Genomic DNA, 21619 nt, shown 5'->3' with positions numbered 1-21619 from the left:
CAACCATGATTAGGCGTACTTAACTGTATCATGCACTGACTGAATCGTTTTTTTTTTTTGCAAACTGTATTACAGTGAACAAAACTCTGAGATAGGCAATCATCAGCGTACTTGCAAACTGTCTTAAAAACAGCTGTCTGATCCAGCACCTTTCATACCAATGACGAGTTACGACCCTCCAGGCGCGCCAAAACTCTGACACAGAGCAGACATCAACGAAGGGAGCAGAGTTGAGATCACGTGTGACAACTCCTTCCAACAAAATGTTCAACTTCGCAAACAAATATGCGTGATGAGCTCGCCCATAAATGTTGATAAACAGTATATTTTCGTTTGACTCTTCAGGGACCCAGCAGTGGAAAACAGCTTCACGGTACCAGTAACTATTTTGAGGAAAGAGGGGGGTTCGGCATCTAGTAAAGCGCTTTCTACGTATTATAAACATTTAAACTACTATTCTTTTTAAAAGCAAAGACGTATTAGTGCTTAAAAATAACGTGTGGTATAATATCTAATCTACTGTCACTGAAATGAACGTGTTTTTTGGCATTGTGGATTCATTCAACCACTGTTTGCTTTATAGGGTGGTATTTTCCGCCAAACGGAAGTTTTCGTAGAGCTACTTCCAGGTTGTTGTCACGGACGCTTTCTGTCCCCGGAACTAACCAAAGATAACAGGATATCATAAAGCACTTACAGAGTAACGGGGATATTTAGTCGATCCACACCCGTAAATAATCATTGTGATTTCTGCAACAGAGTTCGTGTCACTGTACGGATATTTACAAAAACTGCTCGGTGTCGTGTTCTGTGAAGTGATAACGACAGATAAGCCATCAGTCACAGCAATGCAATGATATTACATGGTGGCATATTGGATGTCTCGCTTTTTTTGTGATAGCTGCAAATATTTGTCGTGGACAAATATCAGTTTGAAGTGACAGCAAATAATGCTCGTCTCATTTACCCTGCCCGAATTGGATTAACACGGAATGGATTAACAAGAAGCTTGTAAACGGTAAGATGCTCAAAAAAAAAAAAAGCACCGGAACACCGCATTTGGTTTGATTTTGAAGTTAAACAACCTAAACACAACACGCTTGTCATGTTTGTGTCACTCGACTGACGTAAGGCGGGTACGATTTGTGCAATATACAGAAATCCTGTCAAAAATGAGAGCGTTCTTGTGTAACAGAGGCCGCCGGGACATCCCAGATCCGTGCGTGTGGTCACGTGGACAAGCAACAACACAAACAGCTTGAAGTCAACAGGTTCACCGCTTACACTTTTTACACTTAACATGTTCACGTTTACAGGAGTGTAGGAATAAGACACCATGGACGTTTAAATGCTTATCAAACAGTTCAGATAATTATTAGTTATCTTTTTAATTGTTTTTTTTTCTTTCTTGTCTTTTGATTGGACAATTTAACATATTAATGTGGCTTCTCAGCACGTCTTACTATTTACTGACAATTATTTTGATGAAATAATTGACTGGATCATCAAAAATCTGATAGAGGAGGTCTGACAGTGTGAGTGCTTCACCAAATACCACCATGGAAAGCAAGAAAAAGCCAACAGCTCAGTTCTCGCAGTAGTGTTGACTAATTCTGTCACTGATTATGATTAGTACCAGAAATACTTGAATACTCTTACAGCAGCTAAGTAAAAATGCTACCGAATGAGAGTCAGATGACAGTAACATGCCTTTGAAATCGGAGAGCAGGATTAACAAATCTGAAACATCACATATAGGGTTTTGACTAAAATCATTTTTAATGCATCCTTATTGTAGTTTATTACTCACCGACGCACAGTTTAGGGCAAAAATATTCAACTCGCATCGCACTGGAATACCTATGTATCTGGGTTTAGTTCATTTTTCATCTTTAATCGCCTGCAGTTACCTAAATTAGATTTAATCATCACGTACATTTGTCAGTTATTCTGAACAAAATGCATATTTAAATTTGGATTATGTAAATTTCCCAAATGCAAGACAGTTGGAATGCTTTAAAGCTAGACAATATGATCTGCTCCAGTGTGCCAATATCTTTTTCAAGTGTTGTAGCTGACTCATCGATAATGCTGAATGATGGTGGCTATTCCACAAATCAGCAACAAATAGTAAAACTGGGATTAAGTCATGTATTATTCATTCCTGGCATCTGTTACCCTGATTAAAAGTTGTTGCGTCACAATTTTTGAACAATTTGGCAGAATGTTTTTGAAGAGAAATACTTACTGTACACCTAGTTCCTCATTGCAGCGGGGGAAAAAAGTGCTGATCAAGATCTGTGCTGTCAAAATTGACCAGCAATATTAGTCAGGTGAAACAGATCTGCTAAATCCTTTGACAGACTGGACTTAAAGCGAAGAATCAGTCCAAAGCAGTTAAATCTTACTGTACAACCAAGAGCCACTTGGTAACAGTGAAGCCAGGCACTCTCCTGGGATATACATGAGATAGTTCTTTGCCGTGTTGTGATCTTAGCAAATGCAACTGTTTAATTTATTATGTTTCCTTAACAGCGGACTGTTAGATACCTCCCCTTGAAATAATGTTGACTTTAACATGACATGCTCTAAGTGGTTTTAAAGCGGCAGCCTGGGGGATATCCTGCTAAATATTTCAGGACAAACTCATTACTGTAAATGGGCCTGTGTGTTAGCCTAGCTGGAGAAGACAGGCAGCGGCAGGAGAGATGAGCAGTGACATGTGGTGTGTATATGATTCAGATAGTGCGTTTTTTTTTGTTTTTTTTCTGGTGTTCTAACAGTGGTGGAGTAGATGTGTCAGGCAGGCAGCGTCTCAGTGCCTGGCCCAGTTGTCCCTGCTGCAACACTTTGAAACACACAGGGGCTCGTCTAACATCTGCTTTCTAAATAGCTAATGACAAGACGATGGAGACTGGATGATATAAAGTATAGCACTAATGAGGCCCTGTGTGCTGCCTGGTGACTCCTAACGCACATGCACTTACATTTACACACTCATCCTTTTGAAAAACAGATGATGTGTTGGCAGAGCAGGTAGACACCCAGCACACATGCAGCGTTGCCATTCAAACGCACTGTCCGTGGTCTGTAGCCTTTTTACACCTCAAGATCAGTATGGTAATGTCGGATGCACACATATAAAGAGACAGTGCTCTTAATCCCACTCAGTTCCATTCTCAGTTCATATAATTACAATGCTGAGTTCCTAATCCATGGATTGAAAGTCCTCCTCCCTTTCAGCAATGACTGCATTTAGACCCTTTCTCACAGTGGCGCAGAGGGAGTGTGATGATGAGGGGAAGCGGTAGGAGAGAAGAAGAGAGGGAGAAATAATAAAGGACAAGCTTAACTGGTGAGGCTGTCAGCAGAAGAAAATAATATTTGTCCAGCTGGACAGGCCTCCCTTTGTGCAGGCTAAATTAATGTTGAGCTTCCTGTCTACCCTGTCAGGGAGAATGGCACAGACTGTATGCAGCAGCAAAGAAGCACAGCGGCGTGCGGGGAGCTGTTTGGAGTTTGACAGGGATTATTAAAATCAGAGCAGATGACGAGGAAGGGGCGAGAGGCGGAGTGTGAGAAAGCCAAATTGACACAGACACTCTCCATTACCTTCCACTTGACTTGCGCTGATGACAATGTTGATATGAGACCTAGCAGTGCGGCACTGGCGTGGGATTGGCTGTTAGCATGAGCGTTAAGCACCATAGGGAGGAGGGGGAGGCCTTCAGTACTGGAGACCTAAGGAGATGAGTTGTTTGTATGAAGTCTTCGCTGAAAAGCATCTCACCTCATTGTTTATTTATTTAGTTTTGTTTTTTTTTCGCTGTGTTAACTCATTGTACTGACAGAAGGTAGAGGTGGTTAGAGGCTGAGGCAATGCATTTTGATCAGGGGCCCTCCCACTGCAAATTATTTTCTGAGAAAAGGGGAGGGGAACTGGAGGAAACAGCTTTTGTAGATGATAAGCTTCCTTTTGTCTCAGGTGAAATTGATTTGTGCCCTCTAATAAGACTCCTGTTGGAGAATATTACAAATTATCATAGACCACATGAGTGTGGGTGTTTCTTGACAGACAGTTGTGATAATATACTCCAGATCACGCAGCTGATTGATGTCACTGCATTGATAATTCAATCCTGACACCGGTGATACCTTTTGTATTGCTTTGTTTTATTGACTGGTGTGCAACAAGATGGTGTTTTTAATGACATAAGGCCAACTTTCTCTCGCTGTCTCTCACAGAGCATCATGGAATGGCCAGGGGATTTTCCTGATGATCACGCAGCTGTGGAGCTACTGGTTCCAGGGGTTTCCAGTGATCTGGACTTTGAGCAGTTTCTCAAAGACACAGAGGAGAAACTCAATCTCAATGCCAGCAGGTCAGTCAGAGCGGCAAAAGGGAGATACCTGATGTGTCATTATGTGTTTGTCACCAAATGGCACAAAAATTGGTGGGTAATTTTTTTTTTTCTGAGAGTTGTGTTCTTTATTCACATCAAATATGTGAATATCATGTTTAAGCATGCGACCACTAAAAGTTTAAAGTTAAACACTATCCTACCACACACATTGCTGTGATGTCAGTCAGCAGCAGCACAGACTTTTCCTGGTTTCCGGTGCTCAGTGCACATATATAAGTTATCACGGACGAGCAAGAAGGGGAAACATAAAGGAGTGGCTCAAATGTTAGAACATTTGTCCCATTTTATGATGTTTATCAAATGTACATGTTTCGTTTGCTAGTTTGATAACTAAAATGAAGGTAATGTAGCCTAAATGCTGTTTAGTCCCAAAATCATCCCAAAACACAGAATGTTGTGATGTTATAAATAAAAAAGGTCTTGCTGGAACTATTAAGGTCCCGTGCTTGATATTTTAATTAGAATTTGATTTTTTTTTTAATATTTTCAATTTTTTTTAATAATTCTTTTGTTCCACGCACATGAATATGTGGTAAATGCATAAAAGAGGTAACTTTTCGTTCCCTCTCTGTGACACTATTTCTCTTTATCACTTCACAAAGGTCAGTCATGTCAATTCCCCAAACAAAGACATCCAAAATTCTCTGCTTAGGGTAAATTCTTCTGTAGCTTTGATTCTTCCTGTGCTGAGATTGTCCTTAAAAAGACTGTTGTTCAAAACAACTGAGAAACGGCTCAGAAACTGCTTTTTTTTTTCCTTTTCTTTTTTATTTGATTTGAAACAAAAGCATTTGTGTTAGTGTTCCTGCAGAAACTGTATAGCTGAAAGTAATCTTAGATACAGTAATTAAATCCAAAGTGATTCCAGTAAACAGCCTGTTTGTTAAGCTATTACGTTTGCACAACACAAAACGAAAAAAATGTAATGTCAGAAATGAACAAGTTGCACACAGAAAGGCATCTGAGCAGTTTGATGTTGGAATGAGTTTTAAACTAACCACTGTATTGTAACTTGTGGGCCAATTCAGTTGTAATCCGTTTTCCATAAATAGCCGATGACCGCTGGGATAGGCTCCAGCCCCCCCGCAGCCCGACCGACGGATTAAGCAGGTGTAGAAAATGGATGGATGGATGGATGGGTTTGAGATGTTCATTCTTGTTCTTGGGAACAAAGTAGTCCGTGGCTATACTCTATACTATTTTTTTCTGCTTTTATGACTAGTTTGCAACAATTAAATTTAGATCCATAAAGAGAGCCTCATCAAACTATGGCAATCATCTTACATTATTTTTACATTATAAGTTATTGTAGAAAAGCTTTTTTTACCTGCACAAAATATAGATATGTGTCTTTAGTGGCAGATGCAGATAGTTGAAGAGCCAAATAGACTGATAAAGACATAGATGCGGGGGCAATGAAGGAAAAAAAAAATCTATATTTCAGGTCTTTTATCGTTTGTGGCGTTATGAGGCTGAGGGCAGATGATGAAGGACAGGCTAAATGTAGCAAGTGAACAAAGCCTTACTCTGGCACCATTAGTATCTGAGACTCATCCCTTCTCCACTCTCTCTCACTGTCTCCCTCCCCTTTTCTCTTTTTCTTTCCTTCCTCCTTCTAAATGGGAACATAATAATTGAAGATTCCACATCTTGAAACGAAAACCCTTGGGTAGGTAATTCAAGGCTTATTACTGAAGGCCGGGCCATTTTTCTGCTTTCTAAGCATTAAAGGGTTATTTTGTGTTCCTGCAGATGGGAGAGGGATAACCATTATGAGAACAAAGCATCCAGATAATGGAGAATGGGGCTAAAAATAAGGCAATCCTCCTCTCGCAATGGGGTACCACTGGTCAGTATCTCTGTCAGGCTGCAACTAACTTCCTCCCAGACTTCTTCAAGACAACCTGTTTTCTGTAGAGACATATCCAGGCAAATAAAATCCTCTTAGGCCTCTCTTTCGCCTCAACCAGGGTGGGCTGAATATATATACACACCCACAATCACATGGGCAGCTCTCTCACCTGCTGCCCAACAGACTTATCAGTGTCTGGGACAAATTACGGAAGTGGAGTAGAGGAAAGAGAAACCGAGAGATAGGGGAGACGGAGATACCTGCACCCGTGAAGGACTTCAGCCTGTTTATTGGTCAGGGTGACTGGCCTGTTCCCGGTTCTCAGATGTCAGAGATCTGCCTGAGAGCTGCTCCCTAATTGAAGGAGATTAAGATAGGCTGACAACGGAGCTGGCGCCCCCAAATTGAAATGCTGTAATCCATTAATTTTCATCAGATGGGACAGTGCAGAGGTGGGTGCAGAGTGGAGCCGGGTGGGGTGGGCCACCAGGAAAAGACCACTAATGAAGTGTCAGCACAGGCTTGGAGTGTAAAGACAGGCCTCTGGTTTCACACTGGCAAGGCAAATGGCTCTCACTAGTCGCCTGCCAATCTTGATCAGGACGCAACATCAATACCTCTTCTTGTTGTGTGTGTGTGTGTGTGTGTGTGTGCTGTTTAAACAGGAATTGTTGTGCGTGTGTTTGTGTGAATGATTCTTACTATCTGGATTTTGGCTGTGTGAAACAGAATTAAAACCTGGCCATGGTAAAATACTGTGCAAGGTTCCTTTTCAGCTAGCAATTATACCGATCAGGAGTCCTCGCGGTATGTAGTTGATATTGTATTTGGCTGTGCGTGACACGTGTGTTAAGTAAGTATATCAGCTGTATCAGTTCTCTGGTATCATTGACTGGGCTGGGTGGCTGAGGGCACTAAGTGGACGACAGGCTGGGCCAAAAGGATTAGCTTTCAGCCTGTTCATTCAAGCCCATTCAGTCCTTTTCCACTCACAGAATGGCACCCTTTGATGGAGAAGATATTTAGTTCTCAGGTGGCTGCGTTGGCACAGTCTGGAGCTTGGGCTTATTTGAAAAGGATCTTCCTGCCCCCGTTGTCTCCCACCCCCCACCTCCTGTAGGCGAGCGTAGGGGAGCGGAGCACGACAGACAGACAGCCCCACAGCAGCCCACCCACACTAAATTAATTCTGACAAGGAACTTAAGATAACGTCAAAGCGCTGACTAATCGCTGGATTGGGTTTCTGTAAGTCAGAGAGCTGTGAAATGTGCCATCATATCTAATGAAAGACCTCCAGTTTCTCCCCGTCTCTATCAGCGGTGGGGAAGGTTGGGAGGAGGGGAGTTGCGGTGTCGACTGTCTAGCTGAACTGGTCTGAAAAACAATTAAATTTCACTTCAGCAGTGGAAGTCCAAGCGTGCATGTGTGCGTCAGTTGGAGTAAGATGATTGACATGTTGACATGTCAAGAGGCCTAAAGGATTCTTTCCTCCTTGTTTCCTCTGCCTCTTTTCTCATTCTCTTGGTCTTTTATTGAGCTCTGCTCTGGCGTTTTTGCCATTAAAGGTTCATCTATTGTTGTCTCTATACAGAAACCTGAATGGTTTTATTTTTTGTGACGGGTCTGTTTCTACCCATTTTTTACCTTCCTTCTCTATCATACTCTTTCTGTCTCTTTCCCCAGCGTCTGAGCTGCAGGCGGTGGAAGTCATCAGGTTCGGAGCTAATCCTGCCAAGTTGATTAGGGTGCAGGTAGCATTCACACCAGCGGGCAAAAGGTCACTATATTGTAGAGAGTTGGATGGACTTCTTGACACAGGCCATCCACATTGACTTTATGACTTACAGCACAAACCTCTAAGGAGGGGTAATTGAAAGGAGAGAGGAAAGAAAAAAAGTGCGGAAAGTAAAAAGAGTTCTGAGAACAGAGAAAAGAAATAGGCACGGCTTGAAAATGTATCTTGGGAAGCAAATGATGTTGCTGTAACCATTAGAGTGCATTGCTTTCTTGAGTGACGGTAAGAGTAAGATTATGGAGACCTGGAGAAAACCAATGAAAAGACATGCTGCTTCCTGATTTGATCTGTAGCTTCATGTTGCTTGCAAGTCAAGTTTTGTTGTGTTTGCGTACTGTACTTGTGCTTAGCAAATCCCAGAGAGGATCTCTGTAAAACTTTGTGGAAAGAGTAATGTTAGTAGTTTAGTTTGCTTTATGTTTTAATGAACTTCAGAGAAAGTGAGCTACAGATGGAAGCCCATTTGAAACCTGCTGTCTATGTAAAGTCCTGGGGTGGAGCCCTGAATGAACATCCATGTTTATGACTTCCCATAAATTGCTCATACAGTGCTCTGTGAAGCTATTCAGTCTACACCAAAGTTTCATTGGGGGACATGGGAAATGACAGGAATCTTTACAAAAATGTAACTTAGATCCTCCAGCTGTTGTATTATTAAACGTGTATCTCCTTATTGTCTTTTACCTACCTTTACAAAAGTATACTGAATTTCATGACTGCATTTTCTTACACACTCGCTACTATTGTGTGTGTAAGAATGGCTCTTTGCTACTATCCAACCCAGAGGTTGCACAAACAAATCAGCATTTTGAGTTGTTTAAAGTGGTTTCCATTTATACACAAAGTCATCAGCAATCCTGAGCCGTGCTGGTTTTACCGAGGGGGGGGTTTGATACAACATATCACAAGGCAATATCTCTCCCTTCTATGCAGCATTAATAAAAAGAAGATATATGCACAGTTGGACGCACACAGGGTAAGGTAGAAACACATGGTGAACTTTAGTGAACGGTTCGATAGCTCTTTACATGTATTACCTTGCATCAGATCCCAATAAATACACAAAGTTAGCAAAATGGTGTCAAGAAAAAAAAGTAAGACGCGTCATGTGGCCTGCCTACAGAAGAGGACAAGAGTGACGAGGCATATAGTTAATGTGCAGTATCATTAGGCAGTGTTTGGTCTAGAGGATAGCAGCTTGTAACAGTCTATAACATTTTATCCCCTTGCGTTTTTCCCCTCTGAAATGAAAGTGTGTCAGATTGAACGGTTATTTAATGTGCTGCCATTGCAAGACATCTGGATATGTTCATGGCCCGGGAGCAAGCAGGAGGCAGTTTATAGACCTGTGGTAGGGGGATGAGCTGGCTGATGAGAGAATGGCATTTTGCCTTTAACGCATACACACACACACACACACACACACACACACACACGCATGTTTGGGTGATGTACGTATGGGGCTAGTTTATATGTCTGTTTTCTATTAATTATTTGTTTAAATAATTGATTAGTAATTTAGTCTAAGAAAACGTTGTGGCAAGCGCTCACTGCAGGTTCACAGATCTAATTAAATTCAGCCTGTCATAAAAGAGCTGTCTTTCATGGATCTTAATTTTATTTCCTTATTGATTTTTGGTCAGTTACCAGTGGCCCATCTAATTAATCATTTAATCTCTACTACCATGCACTACTACATAAATTAATTTTTGGAGCCATATGTACATGTACATTTGTGAATGCACAACTATGTGAACACAAAATTAGCGTATAACGCATAGCAGTCTTTAATTATTCAAGAATATTGGCCTATTCACTCACGCCCACTAAGACTCTGTCTTGCATCCACGTATATATATATATATATATATATATATATTAATGCCCAACAGACTCCATATATATATGCATCGATTTGCATGGAAATGACTCAACACGTCGAGCCCAAAAGATGTCATTTCTAATCTGTCATATTAAAAGAGAAACTGAATAACTGATGCCGTATGTTAACATCAAAAGAACTGCGTTTGTGTATATATATGTGTGTGTGCGTGTGTGTCATGGAAACGAGTAAGACATGAGATGGCAAGAAGTGTGTATCTCAGATGCCTGCCGATGCCTGTAATGCCTCTTTACACCAGATTCTTAGCGCACACTCACGTACTGATATCTCAATGTCTGTGTTCATTACTGTTGATGCGTCTGGATCTGTCTTCTCATAGTACAGATGCTGAATGAGAGCGACCCCGAATCTGCTGTGGTGTGTACTGTACACTCGTGTGTATCTTCAGCATGGTGTCTACGTGTTTGTATGACTGCAATGTGACTTGAGTTTTGCATTGTTTTATATGTTTGTGGGACATCTGAAGTGTCTTCATTTGGGGATGGTTCAATGATTGGGTTGTCCTTCTGTCTCAGCAGTTGGAAATGGGGATTTAGAGAAAACGTAAAATGGTGGCTGTTGGATGCTATTACCGAAACAGTTATGTAAAAGCTCACGATTTCCAACAACAAATACTATGAAATAAGACTACATTTGGTTTACATGTCACATTTCTGCTAATTTAATGTCTCTTTCTTGTTGTCAGAATGAGGAAAGTGTCCTAAATTAGTCTCAACCTCAATGAGCATTTTCTTTTTCAGTCTTCAACAATATATCTCCCTTTCACTCAGCATTGAGCAGCAGCTCAAGGAGCTCCAGGCCAAAATGGGAGACTGTAAAGCAGGGGAACGCCCGCCGAGTCCAACGGAGTGCCTACAGTGGTTCAACATCAGAGCACAAAACAATGTCAAGCCTGTTACCACGGGATATCAAGGGCTTATGGACTTCTTCAGAGCTCTGGTAATCCATCAGGATGATGTTGCAAGCTGATTGTGATGATTATCAACATTGTGGCACTCTTTATTGTAAAGGTTAAAAGAAAAGCCTATGAAACTGCTGGCTGCTAGTAAACTACAGTCAGTTATATTGTGTTGCTTCTCATACTTGATCACACTGCATATATAGGCACAAGTGTTCTTCCCTTCAGCCACAGCAGTGATATACAGTACATTAGATTGAATGTGATTGACTGACATCAAGTTTATATAGTTGTTACTGTTGACTATAAACTATACAGGGGATGTAATTTGGCTATCTCGCACAGGCACAGTGCTAAAACTGTCATTCTATTATTAATATTCATGCCTTTCAACGTTGTTTATTAACAAGCCCTTTTACTTAAGAAGACAATCTTGTGCTTAATCATGCAACTTCCTCCTGTGAAATTTCTGTTCCTCTCACCCATTCAGCAACAGTATCTGAGATCAGAAGAAGAAGCAAAAGAAGAGGCGACACTTCAGCTGCTACTGAATCTGTCAGCCCATTGTGGAGTCTGCTTTCCTTCTACTCCATCCTCTTCAACCTCATCTCCCTCTCTTCATCCTCAAATGACTGGCTCCTCGGTGCACATGGTACATACAGTCAGAGATGACACTTCAGCAGAGGTATTGCCTTATTTTTCACTCAGCTGAGTTGTAATCAACATCATTTTTGATGGAGCTAAACAGCAGCTAACTTTGATGCTTGTAATTTGATTGTTTCCTGAAGATCCAGGAGGCCTGGGATGCTGTACGTGGCCAGTTGCGACGCTACCTGATGGATCAGTTGTCGTGTCGTACCTCAGAACATCCTGGATCCATACAAATTTCCACTCTGAGAATCCTTGAGAAGGTCCACTGCCTTCAGCAGTTATTCTTTCTTTATCCTGACTGTGAGGTGCTCAGACATTACCAGGTGCAGTAAGATTTAATACAGTAATGAAATATGTTATTCTATGTTTTCCTATACGAATTCACTCCTTTAAGTTTCAGCATGCAAAGTTTTTTTTCCTACTGTAGTTATTGTGTTGCTGTTTGTTAGATTAGTTAATTAAAGTGTTATCTTGAATTATGCACCAAGATAATATAGTAACCTACTAATGGTTTTATAATAGCTTAATTAGATTTTCTGTATCCAGGGTCTAAAACGCCAGCACGTGGTGAGTGTTCTACACTCCAGCCTGTGCCCCAGCCCAGGTGGTGAGACTGGCTTTGACAGATTGGCAATGAGTTTCTGTAATGCAGTCCCACATCTGACTCAAGCCCTCACAGAGGAGCTCCAGGTTCTTTCAAGACTCACAGAGCCCCACACAATCCTTGGTTTTGTCAACGTGGCCTACCTCAGCACTGTGGCCCAAGAACTGGCCTCCCAGATGGAAAAAGAATGTGAGACAGCCCAGAGGGACAACACTGCGTTAAGCAGCAAGATAAAAAAATATTCAGCTAGGTCCCGAGCGACTGTTGGTAAGTTGTGTTTTTTAAAAATCATATAGATTCAATTTTCTGTCTTCCACTGTTTTTAGTGGAAATGAGTTTATTTAGATGTTCATTGCCGTTCTTTATTCCTCCTTTTACCCTCTCTTTCCTATTCTTCTGCCTCTTATTGTTACCCAGTCAGGCTGACTTTCTCTTTCCCTCCTCTTCACTTTTACTCCTGTTTCCTACTGCAATGTTTAGTGATCTGAGCCCAAACCACGGCCTCTGTAAGACACTGCTGTTCCTACTGTAATTGCTTTCTTTTTACAACTCTTTTTCCTGCCAGCTTCTCTTTCATCTTTGCCAACAAAAAAATTGAGAGCAGTATTTCCTTGACTTTTAAAACTGCCTGGACACTTATCTTCTGCTTGTTGCATCTATGACTAGTCTAAGCCACAATCTCAAAAAAGTCCAAGGTCTGGCCCCAGTGTGTTTTGGTGAGAACTAATTCAGCCCTTTAACTTGAACCTCAGACAATATCTTGCTTTTCTATAATGTATTAGTGACCTCCTTACAAGAATAAAAGTTAAATCGTATAAAAATAAATGAGATAAAGTTTTATAAAACTTCCCTTCTATAAAACTTTGCGATCTTACAGTGAATAGTGCGAATTGACTGATCTTGACCTCGCACTGAATTTTCAACTGCTGTGTACATAGAGTAATGTTGACAAAGAGCTGTTTATTGAATAAGAGCAAGGTTCAACAATCTGTCAACCTTGTTACTCAACGGCATGTTATTTAAGAAAGCATAATGTGAAGCAATACCAATAATAGATCATTTTTATGTTTTCCAGTCAAAGTGTGTCACTGTGATGGAGCATGCAGGGATGACACTGAGACTAAAAAAGAGCATCGACCCTCACACAGTGTGTCGCCACTGATACCAAATTCCTGCAGTATTCCCTTTGTTTGCTTCATATTGGCCTATTTACAACTTGCTGAGGGTAAAGATTCAGAAAAGGGAAAGAAAAGTGTGTGAGCCATTGTTTACTTTTCAAAAATGGTGCACATGCCAGCTTCCCTGCGGAAAAGGGAGAAAAGGGCTTTTGCATCTGCCATTCTTCGATAAACATACCACCAGCCTTGTTTCTTTTTTCCCCTCCCTGCCTCCCTCCATCACTCTCTCTCCATCTCCCTCTTTGGTTTTTACTTTCCCTCTCCTTAAATGTGAGATGAGAGGAGGCAGCCAGGATAATTGGCCATGCGTCAGTTGGGCTGTTTGATCACGTAACGCGACGGAGGCTACACACCTACGTGCCGCTCAACAAACCGTCAAATGTAGCACCGGAGGCAGAACACGGCTCCAAAGGGAGCGAGGGACCCGTGCTGTGTAATGATGGTAAAATGGAGCAGTTTTGCCTGTGCTGGTTTTACTTATGTGTTTGTGTGTGTACTTGTGTGTGTGTGTGTGAGACTATCAGCTGCAACACAGCTACAACTGGGATTACATTTTTGTGTTGTTCGTGTTTTAAGTCTCCTCCAAAAAAAACTTAAGAACCCACATTCTCACTCCAAATGCCCGTGGCTCCTAAAGAGCCAGAGCTGGAACATTAATGCATAATCGGCTTTCACACTCTACTGTCTATACTGTATGCCATTCACATAATTGTCAAGACAATTATGACAGAGTTAAAAAAAGTAATTCTCTTTTCATAAGCATCCAATGACTCCTTAGATCTCTCCCTCCTTTCCCGCTGTGTTATTGTTTATTTCTGAGGTAGAGGAGGCGGTAGGTATATTTTGATAAGAGCCATGCCAGGGAGACTCTGTGGGCTCCCGGGGGAGCAGCACTGTCTGTAGCATCAGCCACTGTCAAACCACTGAACCATTTAACAGCGTTCACAGCAAGATCTGCCGCATCTTTTAACCCCACCGACTCAAGGCAGACTCTGACATTGTACCTAGACAGTTGTGAAGGGTCTCACCAACCCCTCACCCTTTTTCCTTTTATCCATCTCTCCCACATCCACTACTTCTCCCTTTTCTTTTCCCATTTCCTTCTACTTTTCCAAGTGTAATGGGGTGAACAGTGAGACTGGGAATTGTGCTAGACAGGTTGGTTGGTCAGGAACAATATAGGCTTTAGACTTCCTAGCTCACCTCACTGAGTCTACAGGAGAGTGGGTGGCCCAGTCCTCATGTGCATGTCTGTCTGTGAAGGTTTACAATATTGCCAAAATAAGCATTTTAAATTACTTTTTTTTTGTGTCTTTTATATATCTACAACCAGTTCCCACAAACGTTGGGACACTGTGTTAGATGCAAATAAAAACAGAATTAGATGGTTTGTCAATTATTCAAACTTTAAGTTTAACTAAGTTTAACTTCACATAACACACGAACAGCAGATTGAAAGGGAACACTTTGCCTGAAACTCTTATTTGATCAACAGTGTAGTTTTGTTTTGCTCTCTTTTATTGTATTTTTCTTTCATAATGAGCTAAACTTTCTCAATGGCAGATGGCTGGGATTTCAAGCCAGTTTAACACATGGGCTCTTTTACTGCAGAGGCGAGCTGTTGTGACATTCACATTTTTTGACACTGTTTTGCTGAAACAAAGCAAGGCTTTCCCTGAAAATGATGGCTCCTCGTTAGCATATGTTGCTCCAAGACCTGTATATACCGTTCAGCGTTAATTGAGCCTTCACTGTTACCCATGCCATAGGCAGTAATGCGCCACATATCGCTGTCTATATGCTGGCTTTTGTTCTTTGTGCCGCAGTCAGGAGATCATTCTCCTCTTTTTCTTTCTTCCACTGCTATGTTTCTGGATCTTGGTAATATAGTTCTTTCGTTGCATGGTGGAGTTTGAACTTGCATTTATTAATACAGCGACTAGCTGTGGTCTTTTATGATTGTTTTCAGAAATGTCCCTATCTGACCGTTCCCCCCGATACAGTTCAATAATGCACGCAGTGCATACAATTCTGCAATTCTTAAGGAAACCCTCTCACAGATAATCTTAAAAGCTTGAATGGAAGGCGACTGGACTTCATTTCTAGTTCTGGAAGACATTTAACCTCTGATCTGAAAGGCTTTTTCAACTCTAACTGACTGCTTGCTTATAATCTCTTGCTGCAACTTTCACTCCCAGACTGTTTATATTTAACTTTTGGTATTTTGTCTTGTGCTATTTCCAGTCATTTAAAGGGTCTTAAATGTTGAGCAATCATTGCATTCGGTTATTTTTTGCACTTTACATAGCATTTAAACTTTTTTGGAAATATGTTACTAGCTACAATCCTTAAAGGTTTGCTTCTATTATTAACAATTGTAATTAATTGCTTTTAAGCATCCTTCCAGTCTCTTCTAGCTTTACTACCAGTGATGTATGTATTCACTGCTCCTTTAACCTTTTAATTAAATTGTAATTATTCTATGCAAATGTCAGAAAAAAAGAGGGCTTGCTTTGGTGCATTGTTGTTGAGTTATTTCCTTTACTTATCATCTTGGTACAACATGTGCACATGCAGCTGGTGTGAGTCGCTGTCATGTGCATATCTGCCTATTTGTCTTTGAATATTTGTGTGCACACTAATTGCAGACATATGTAAAAAATTACTTGATTAAGAATTATACCATCCTTTTAAAAATGCAGTATTTCATTTTCATATGGCATCATTAATTTGCATTTGTATGCATCAAACATCAAAAGTTTTTATTCCAACCTCTCCGCACACGCACTTCCAATTTATTCCCTAACAGTCGGCCACAGGGGTGAAGCTGATGTTGAGAAATCCTGCACGAACACTGCAACGCTATTCTAAAGAGCACTGATTCAAATTCCCCCTCCACTAATTCTCCCATATGTCGGCAGCTCCATATAGATGAAAATGGATTCAGGTAGAACATGTATAGCAAGCTCATTCGCCACCACTGCACCCCCATCCACGCCCTTCCTGGCTCTTTGAACTCTTTCTTAGAGACAGCACCATAGCCTATTCAGCAGGGAGAGAGGTTCTGTGGTGACGCGAGATAGCGACGCCGGGGCTCTGACTGGCATTGGAGGTGCTTGTGGGGATTGAGGCTACTTGGGAATGGCGTTTGTTAATATTTAATAACAGCAGTTCCTCACTAGATCATATCTCTGCCTGAGTTTATACACACTGTCAGCCAGGGACGTGCACCCGCATGCTGCCACATAATTATGGACTCGGTATTGGGGAGAGGGTTGTGTGTCACTATATACATGTGGGCAAGATATTTTTGTGATGCCTACATGTTATGGAGGATGTTTTTCCCTCATGTTTTGTCGTTTCGGGTGATTAGAAGGCCTTGTCTTAGAAAGTTACCACACAGAGAAAGAGATAGTTTACTAATCATAATGAGAAAAGCTGGGTCTTTTATCTTGGGTTGGGTTTATTTGAGAGTGCGTGTCTGTGATCATTTTCTCTAAATCATGGCTCCAATGAAATCGCAGAAAAGATTATGTTTCATGGCCCTTGAGAATATGTATTATGCGTGTCATTTATTTTTCCCCATATCCTCTGAGTGGCCACAATGGCTTTTGTGTATCACTCTTGAACAGCTCAAGGATATGAACATTTTCCTGGCACCTTCTATTGAGAAAGCACAGACAAAAATGGCTGGCTTATTGAGAGCAGGCTGTACTTTGTGATGAAGAGTCAGTGTGATTTGCTGAGGGCTTGAAAACAATAATGCGAACAAGGGCACTAAACAAGTGGGATTTAATGAAATGCTCCTATCATGTCAATACATTCTTCCATGTTCTTCATCCAGGCTCCTCAGTTCAAGTACGCAGAGAAGGCCAGAGAAATATTAACCCTTATTTCACAGTCCCTGCAGTATTCATCCCAATGAGTGCCAAAAACAAAGGCAGACACATTGAAGGATAAGCACATTTAAAGCAGAGGAATGTTAACCCTGCCTGTCTCGTCACAATCAAAAACATCCCCATCACAACTACGCTTTCCTCTTGGCAAAACATCTTAATTGAGATATCAAATATTGCTACTTTCTCATTCTGTGAGGACCAGGTCGCCCCTGCTGTGGCCTAGTTGGACAGCACCCAGGGAAAAGGCCACAAGAGACCAGTGTTTAGGCGGTTGTGTGTGTGTGTGCCAGTGTATATTGGGGAATTACAGCAGGAGCCCTCCCATAATAAGGCTGTCTAAGTGAGCAGTGGGCCGCAACTGACGAAGAGCACCCTAGCTGTCACAGGGCCTAGCAGGAGGTCCACTGTGGCTCCGATCTGCCTTCCTCCCACATTCACACTGATGCATCCACAGATGTACCCCAAGGCACCCACACGACCCTGCTTGACTCCCTATGCGATGAGCACGCAAAGAGGCATAGTTACACAAAGAAACACACAGAAGTATTGTAAGATACCTCTAGAGTAAATCCCTATGTTAAGATTTAAGTAGTTCACTCAAGCACACATACTTTTTGGAAGTTTTGGAAGGACCAACCCATTTTGATACTCACATCCATACGTGGGTACCATTTCAATCAATGTGGTTTGTGGCAAGATAAGAAAAGCACACAGTGGCTGGACTGGCAGTGGAGCGGTTGTGTTGAGTCATCAACCACTGGTGCTGTTTCTGTTGCTCTCAGAGTGCTTCTGTTGTTTTAAACTTTTTCTTTTTTTCCTTTGGCAATTTTGTTTTCAATCAGGTAACTTCACTCTATGGAGCACCACAAAGGTAAAAAAAAAAAAATGTATCTGGGATCTGTGTGTTGAGTGAAGAAAAGCTGGGCTAAACCGACTTCCAAAGCCCCTGATGAAATGTTAGAGCCCTGTTCTGTTGTGAGAACTATGTTGAGCAAAATAAATTTAGCATATCATCTTAACTCATTAAGACCCGGAGTGCCATCTGTCCTTGAAAACTACTATAACCATATTATTGCAACTCGTCCTAATGAGTAAATTTACATAGCCAAGCAGATGATACACATTTCCGCATTACTTACCATTAACCTCCAACATCAAACAAGTTACAGAAGTGATGTGCCAGTCGTGATTTAGAATAATAATAACAAAACAGAACAGAACTAATCATTTTTAGGACACATAATAGCAGAGAGTTTATGTGTTGCTATATTCTTTGTCCTCGAACACATAAAACCTAGCATTCCTGTCTATATATTATGTCCAAACATTAGCTTAAATTATTCTAACTGTGTTTTTGTGGGTTTTTTTCAGATCAGTGAATTTCATCAACTTAAGCTTCTCTCAAATTCAGTTTAGATGTTAAAAGCACAAAGACACAAATAATGACAATATTTTATGGACAATGTACATCTTCTTTGCATACGTATTTGGATCTAATGTAACTAAACACTTCCATCACTGGTAGAGGAAGTTGTACGACACATCCATCTTTGCAGTCATAGAAGACTCATTTGTAGACGTTGTAATGACATGATCAGAGGCTGCCTGCCAGTTGGACAATGTGGCAAGAAACATAACCACCCCTCTGAAGGTCTAATTTACACTACAGAGAGACAGAGCGAATGAAAGCGGCGAACATGAGGGACAGAGAAGAGTTTGAGAGATGCTGTACTGGAGAGAAATTAAATCAGTGGCTAAATTATTGCATGATTGCTCATTCCCCAAAGACTTGGGCATCATTTGCTTGAAAGTGTCTAATAATTGGTTTTCGACCATGTCAGACACATGCAATTCCCCCTACTAATGGCTCTGTTAGGAAGAACTGTTCCTCCTGGGTCAGAGAAGGACAGAAAATAGCCAGACGGCAAAAAGCACCTTACACCTTATCCTTTTTTTTTTGTTTTTACTTTCTTTCTCTGTTAAACAAGGAAACAAGAAAGTAAGAGAGGGACATAGAAAAAGAAGGAGATGGCAAGAAGGAGAGAGTGTGTGTGTGTGTGTGAGAGAGAGCGAAGAGGAAATGAAGTGGCAATAAGTGCAGCCAAAGGGGAAATGCTCTTCACCGTGAGTTTAATACATCAGACTGGGGATTTGGCAGCCCGCCACACAGCAATTGTTTACCTTTTTGCTCACTGGCTGCATCTGTTCTGTTTTGTAAACGGTACTAAACTATTCGCCCGTAAACACCGGAATCAATAACAACTGCTAAGGGAATTCCCTTATCCCGCCCCTCCCTCTCTTCCCCATGTTTTCATCCCTTACCACCAGTCTTTTTCCTTCCTCAAGATCTCCTCCTCTCTCTCTTTTCTCTCAATTCCCTGCCAGTCAAGACCAGTGTGCCTGCGTGTCTGTGTTTGCGTGTGTGAGAAAGAGTGCTGTAGAGCTGATGGAGCCCACAGAGACAAGAAGAAGACTGATGGCAAAAAATACGCTCACTGTGGGTTTTTTTTTCTGTGTGTGTGTGTGTGTGTCTGTGTTTGTGTGAGATACACTGTTGCCATTATTCAAAGCTTCAAACTAAAACAAATTATAACTGTCAAAGTTTGCTGTTTTCAGGAAAAAAAAACCCAGCTCACCCTTACATATTTTATTGAGCAAAATATGTTTTTTCCTTTTAGGGCATTTGAGAAGGTGCCTTCTGCTTTTATGATGATCACAGCAATATGACTCGCCATTTATCTTCCTATTTATAAGAACATCTTTGCGCCATAATGTCAGGTGGAGGAGCTCTTATATAAACATATCATTTTTGCCACAGCCCCAGCACCAGCTTCTCCCTTATTGATTCTCAGTACATTGACCTTTAGTTGAACTCTCCAGGCTGTGAGTGCCCCCTCCTCATTCTGCTCTATGAGACATGCTATGTTCTATGGCATATGACACACCTGGGTGCTTTTAAGCACACCCTCTCCATCAAGTGGCTATGGGAGCCTCCATTTGGCCTCACTGTTGTGACAAAGGTATAATGAGGTTTAGATGGCTATGTACTAGACCGCTACAGCTATAGACCTATTTGGCTAGGTAGACGACTATAAATACCTATATAGCCTGTGTGGCAGAGACCAAAGAAAGACATCAAGGTCATGTGCTACTATTAAGAGTGTGAATTAGTGAGCAAGTGAAACTGTCAGGGTCACAGGTTGATGGAATGACTAGAATGAATAGTGAGAGAGAACAGAGTCTGGAAAAGGTGATGCTCCAGATGAAGCAGTGGATAATGGTTGCTGTGCTCAGATGAACACCCAAGTGAAGTTGGATATTGGTTGCAGGGGAGTTGTAGTGATAGCTTTCTACAGAATCCAGTGGCTATCTCTCACATGTGTCCCTTTTCCTCCGGGTTAGATTAGTTTACTTTTAAGTTGTTTTGAGCTTTACTTTGCCCTCTGAATAAAGCATCGAAAGCTCTTGACTTGCCAGTGACCTCAGAAACTGACAAGATTGGTGGTGTGAACATCATTGTTCAAGCTTGGTAATGCGGCTAGCACATGGGTGTCTTCCAGGTCACAGGTGTACACATGCCGCAGGAGGTGGGCTCTCTAGCACAAGCTCCCCCTGAACCCCATTACAGAGAAGCTGCTAGAGCTCAAATACACGCAAACACAAATACAAGCACACACATTCCCGAATAATTACAGAGCTCACTTGCAGTTTCATACATGCACACACACACACACACATTTGCACATAAGTACATGTATACACTCACTGTATAATTGCAGACACGATCAATCTTGAGGTTGAATATATTCCATGGTGACCACAGAGTCTGGTTGCAGTGTTGACAATTACCTTGCAAGACTGACATGTGCAAATGTGTGTTGACGCGTCATCTACACATCAAGTTACTCATAATGACCTGCATTTACATGGGTGCACACACAACCCAAACCCAAATACACATAAACTCAATCACACACTGCCATTAACACTCATAGAAACATACACATGTGCACACAAACAACACACTGAATCAACCTCATGCATGATTAAACAGACATCCTTGGGGATGGTGTTGTTTTCATATTGTCCAAATTTTGTTTAACAATATAGCAAAATTACTCAAGGATCCACATGCAATGATGTTACAATTATTGGAGAAGGACCCCCTCTTCTTTTACATCTCAGAGCTCAATCATCTCCATGTTTACAGAGTCAAGACTAATACTGAGCTCATCCATTCCCAGATGCCTTTACAGTTGAGGAGCTCATTTAAGTAGACCCTCAAAGTATTTGTGCATGTGTCTCAGCGCATGGCAACGCATCTCCCAGCCACCCATTCTCTAGCTTAATGCGGAACATCCCCCGGGTGACGGCTTTGGCAGCCTTGAAAATGGGAAATCCATATTTGCAGATGG

General features: G+C 41.4%; 2 protein-coding genes across 4 annotated transcripts in view; one reads left to right on the top strand and one right to left on the bottom strand.

Annotated features, from left to right (window-relative positions):
- Window positions 1-356, bottom strand: part of slf1 (SMC5-SMC6 complex localization factor 1) — a 30680-nt gene extending 30324 nt beyond the window's left edge. Inside the window, exon 1 of one of the 2 annotated variants that reach the window (XM_072388131.1) lies at window positions 112-356. The gene's annotated coding sequence lies outside the window, so the exon portion shown is untranslated. The remainder of the gene's footprint in view (window positions 1-111) is intronic. The other variant, XM_072388130.1, reaches the window with a different exon arrangement.
- A 300-nt stretch (window positions 357-656) lies between these two features.
- The window catches only part of kiaa0825 (KIAA0825 ortholog), a 111377-nt gene continuing 90414 nt past the window's right edge, over window positions 657-21619 (top strand). For both annotated transcript variants that reach the window (XM_072388128.1, XM_072388129.1), the window contains exons 1-6: window positions 657-1018; window positions 4246-4382; window positions 10745-10913; window positions 11363-11557; window positions 11661-11846; window positions 12070-12394. In XM_072388128.1, the coding sequence (XP_072244229.1) occupies window positions 4252-4382; window positions 10745-10913; window positions 11363-11557; window positions 11661-11846; window positions 12070-12394 (1006 nt within the window). In that variant the 5' untranslated portion in view covers window positions 657-1018; window positions 4246-4251. The remainder of the gene's footprint in view (window positions 1019-4245; window positions 4383-10744; window positions 10914-11362; window positions 11558-11660; window positions 11847-12069; window positions 12395-21619) is intronic.

Source organism: Leuresthes tenuis, unplaced genomic scaffold (assembly GCF_036924035.1).
Source record: "Leuresthes tenuis unplaced genomic scaffold, fLeuTen1.0.hap1 SCAF_6, whole genome shotgun sequence".
Classification (NCBI taxonomy): domain Eukaryota; kingdom Metazoa; phylum Chordata; class Actinopteri; order Atheriniformes; family Atherinopsidae; genus Leuresthes; species Leuresthes tenuis.
Note: the sequence above shows the minus strand (reverse complement) of the source record. Positions and strands in the feature narration are given on the sequence as shown.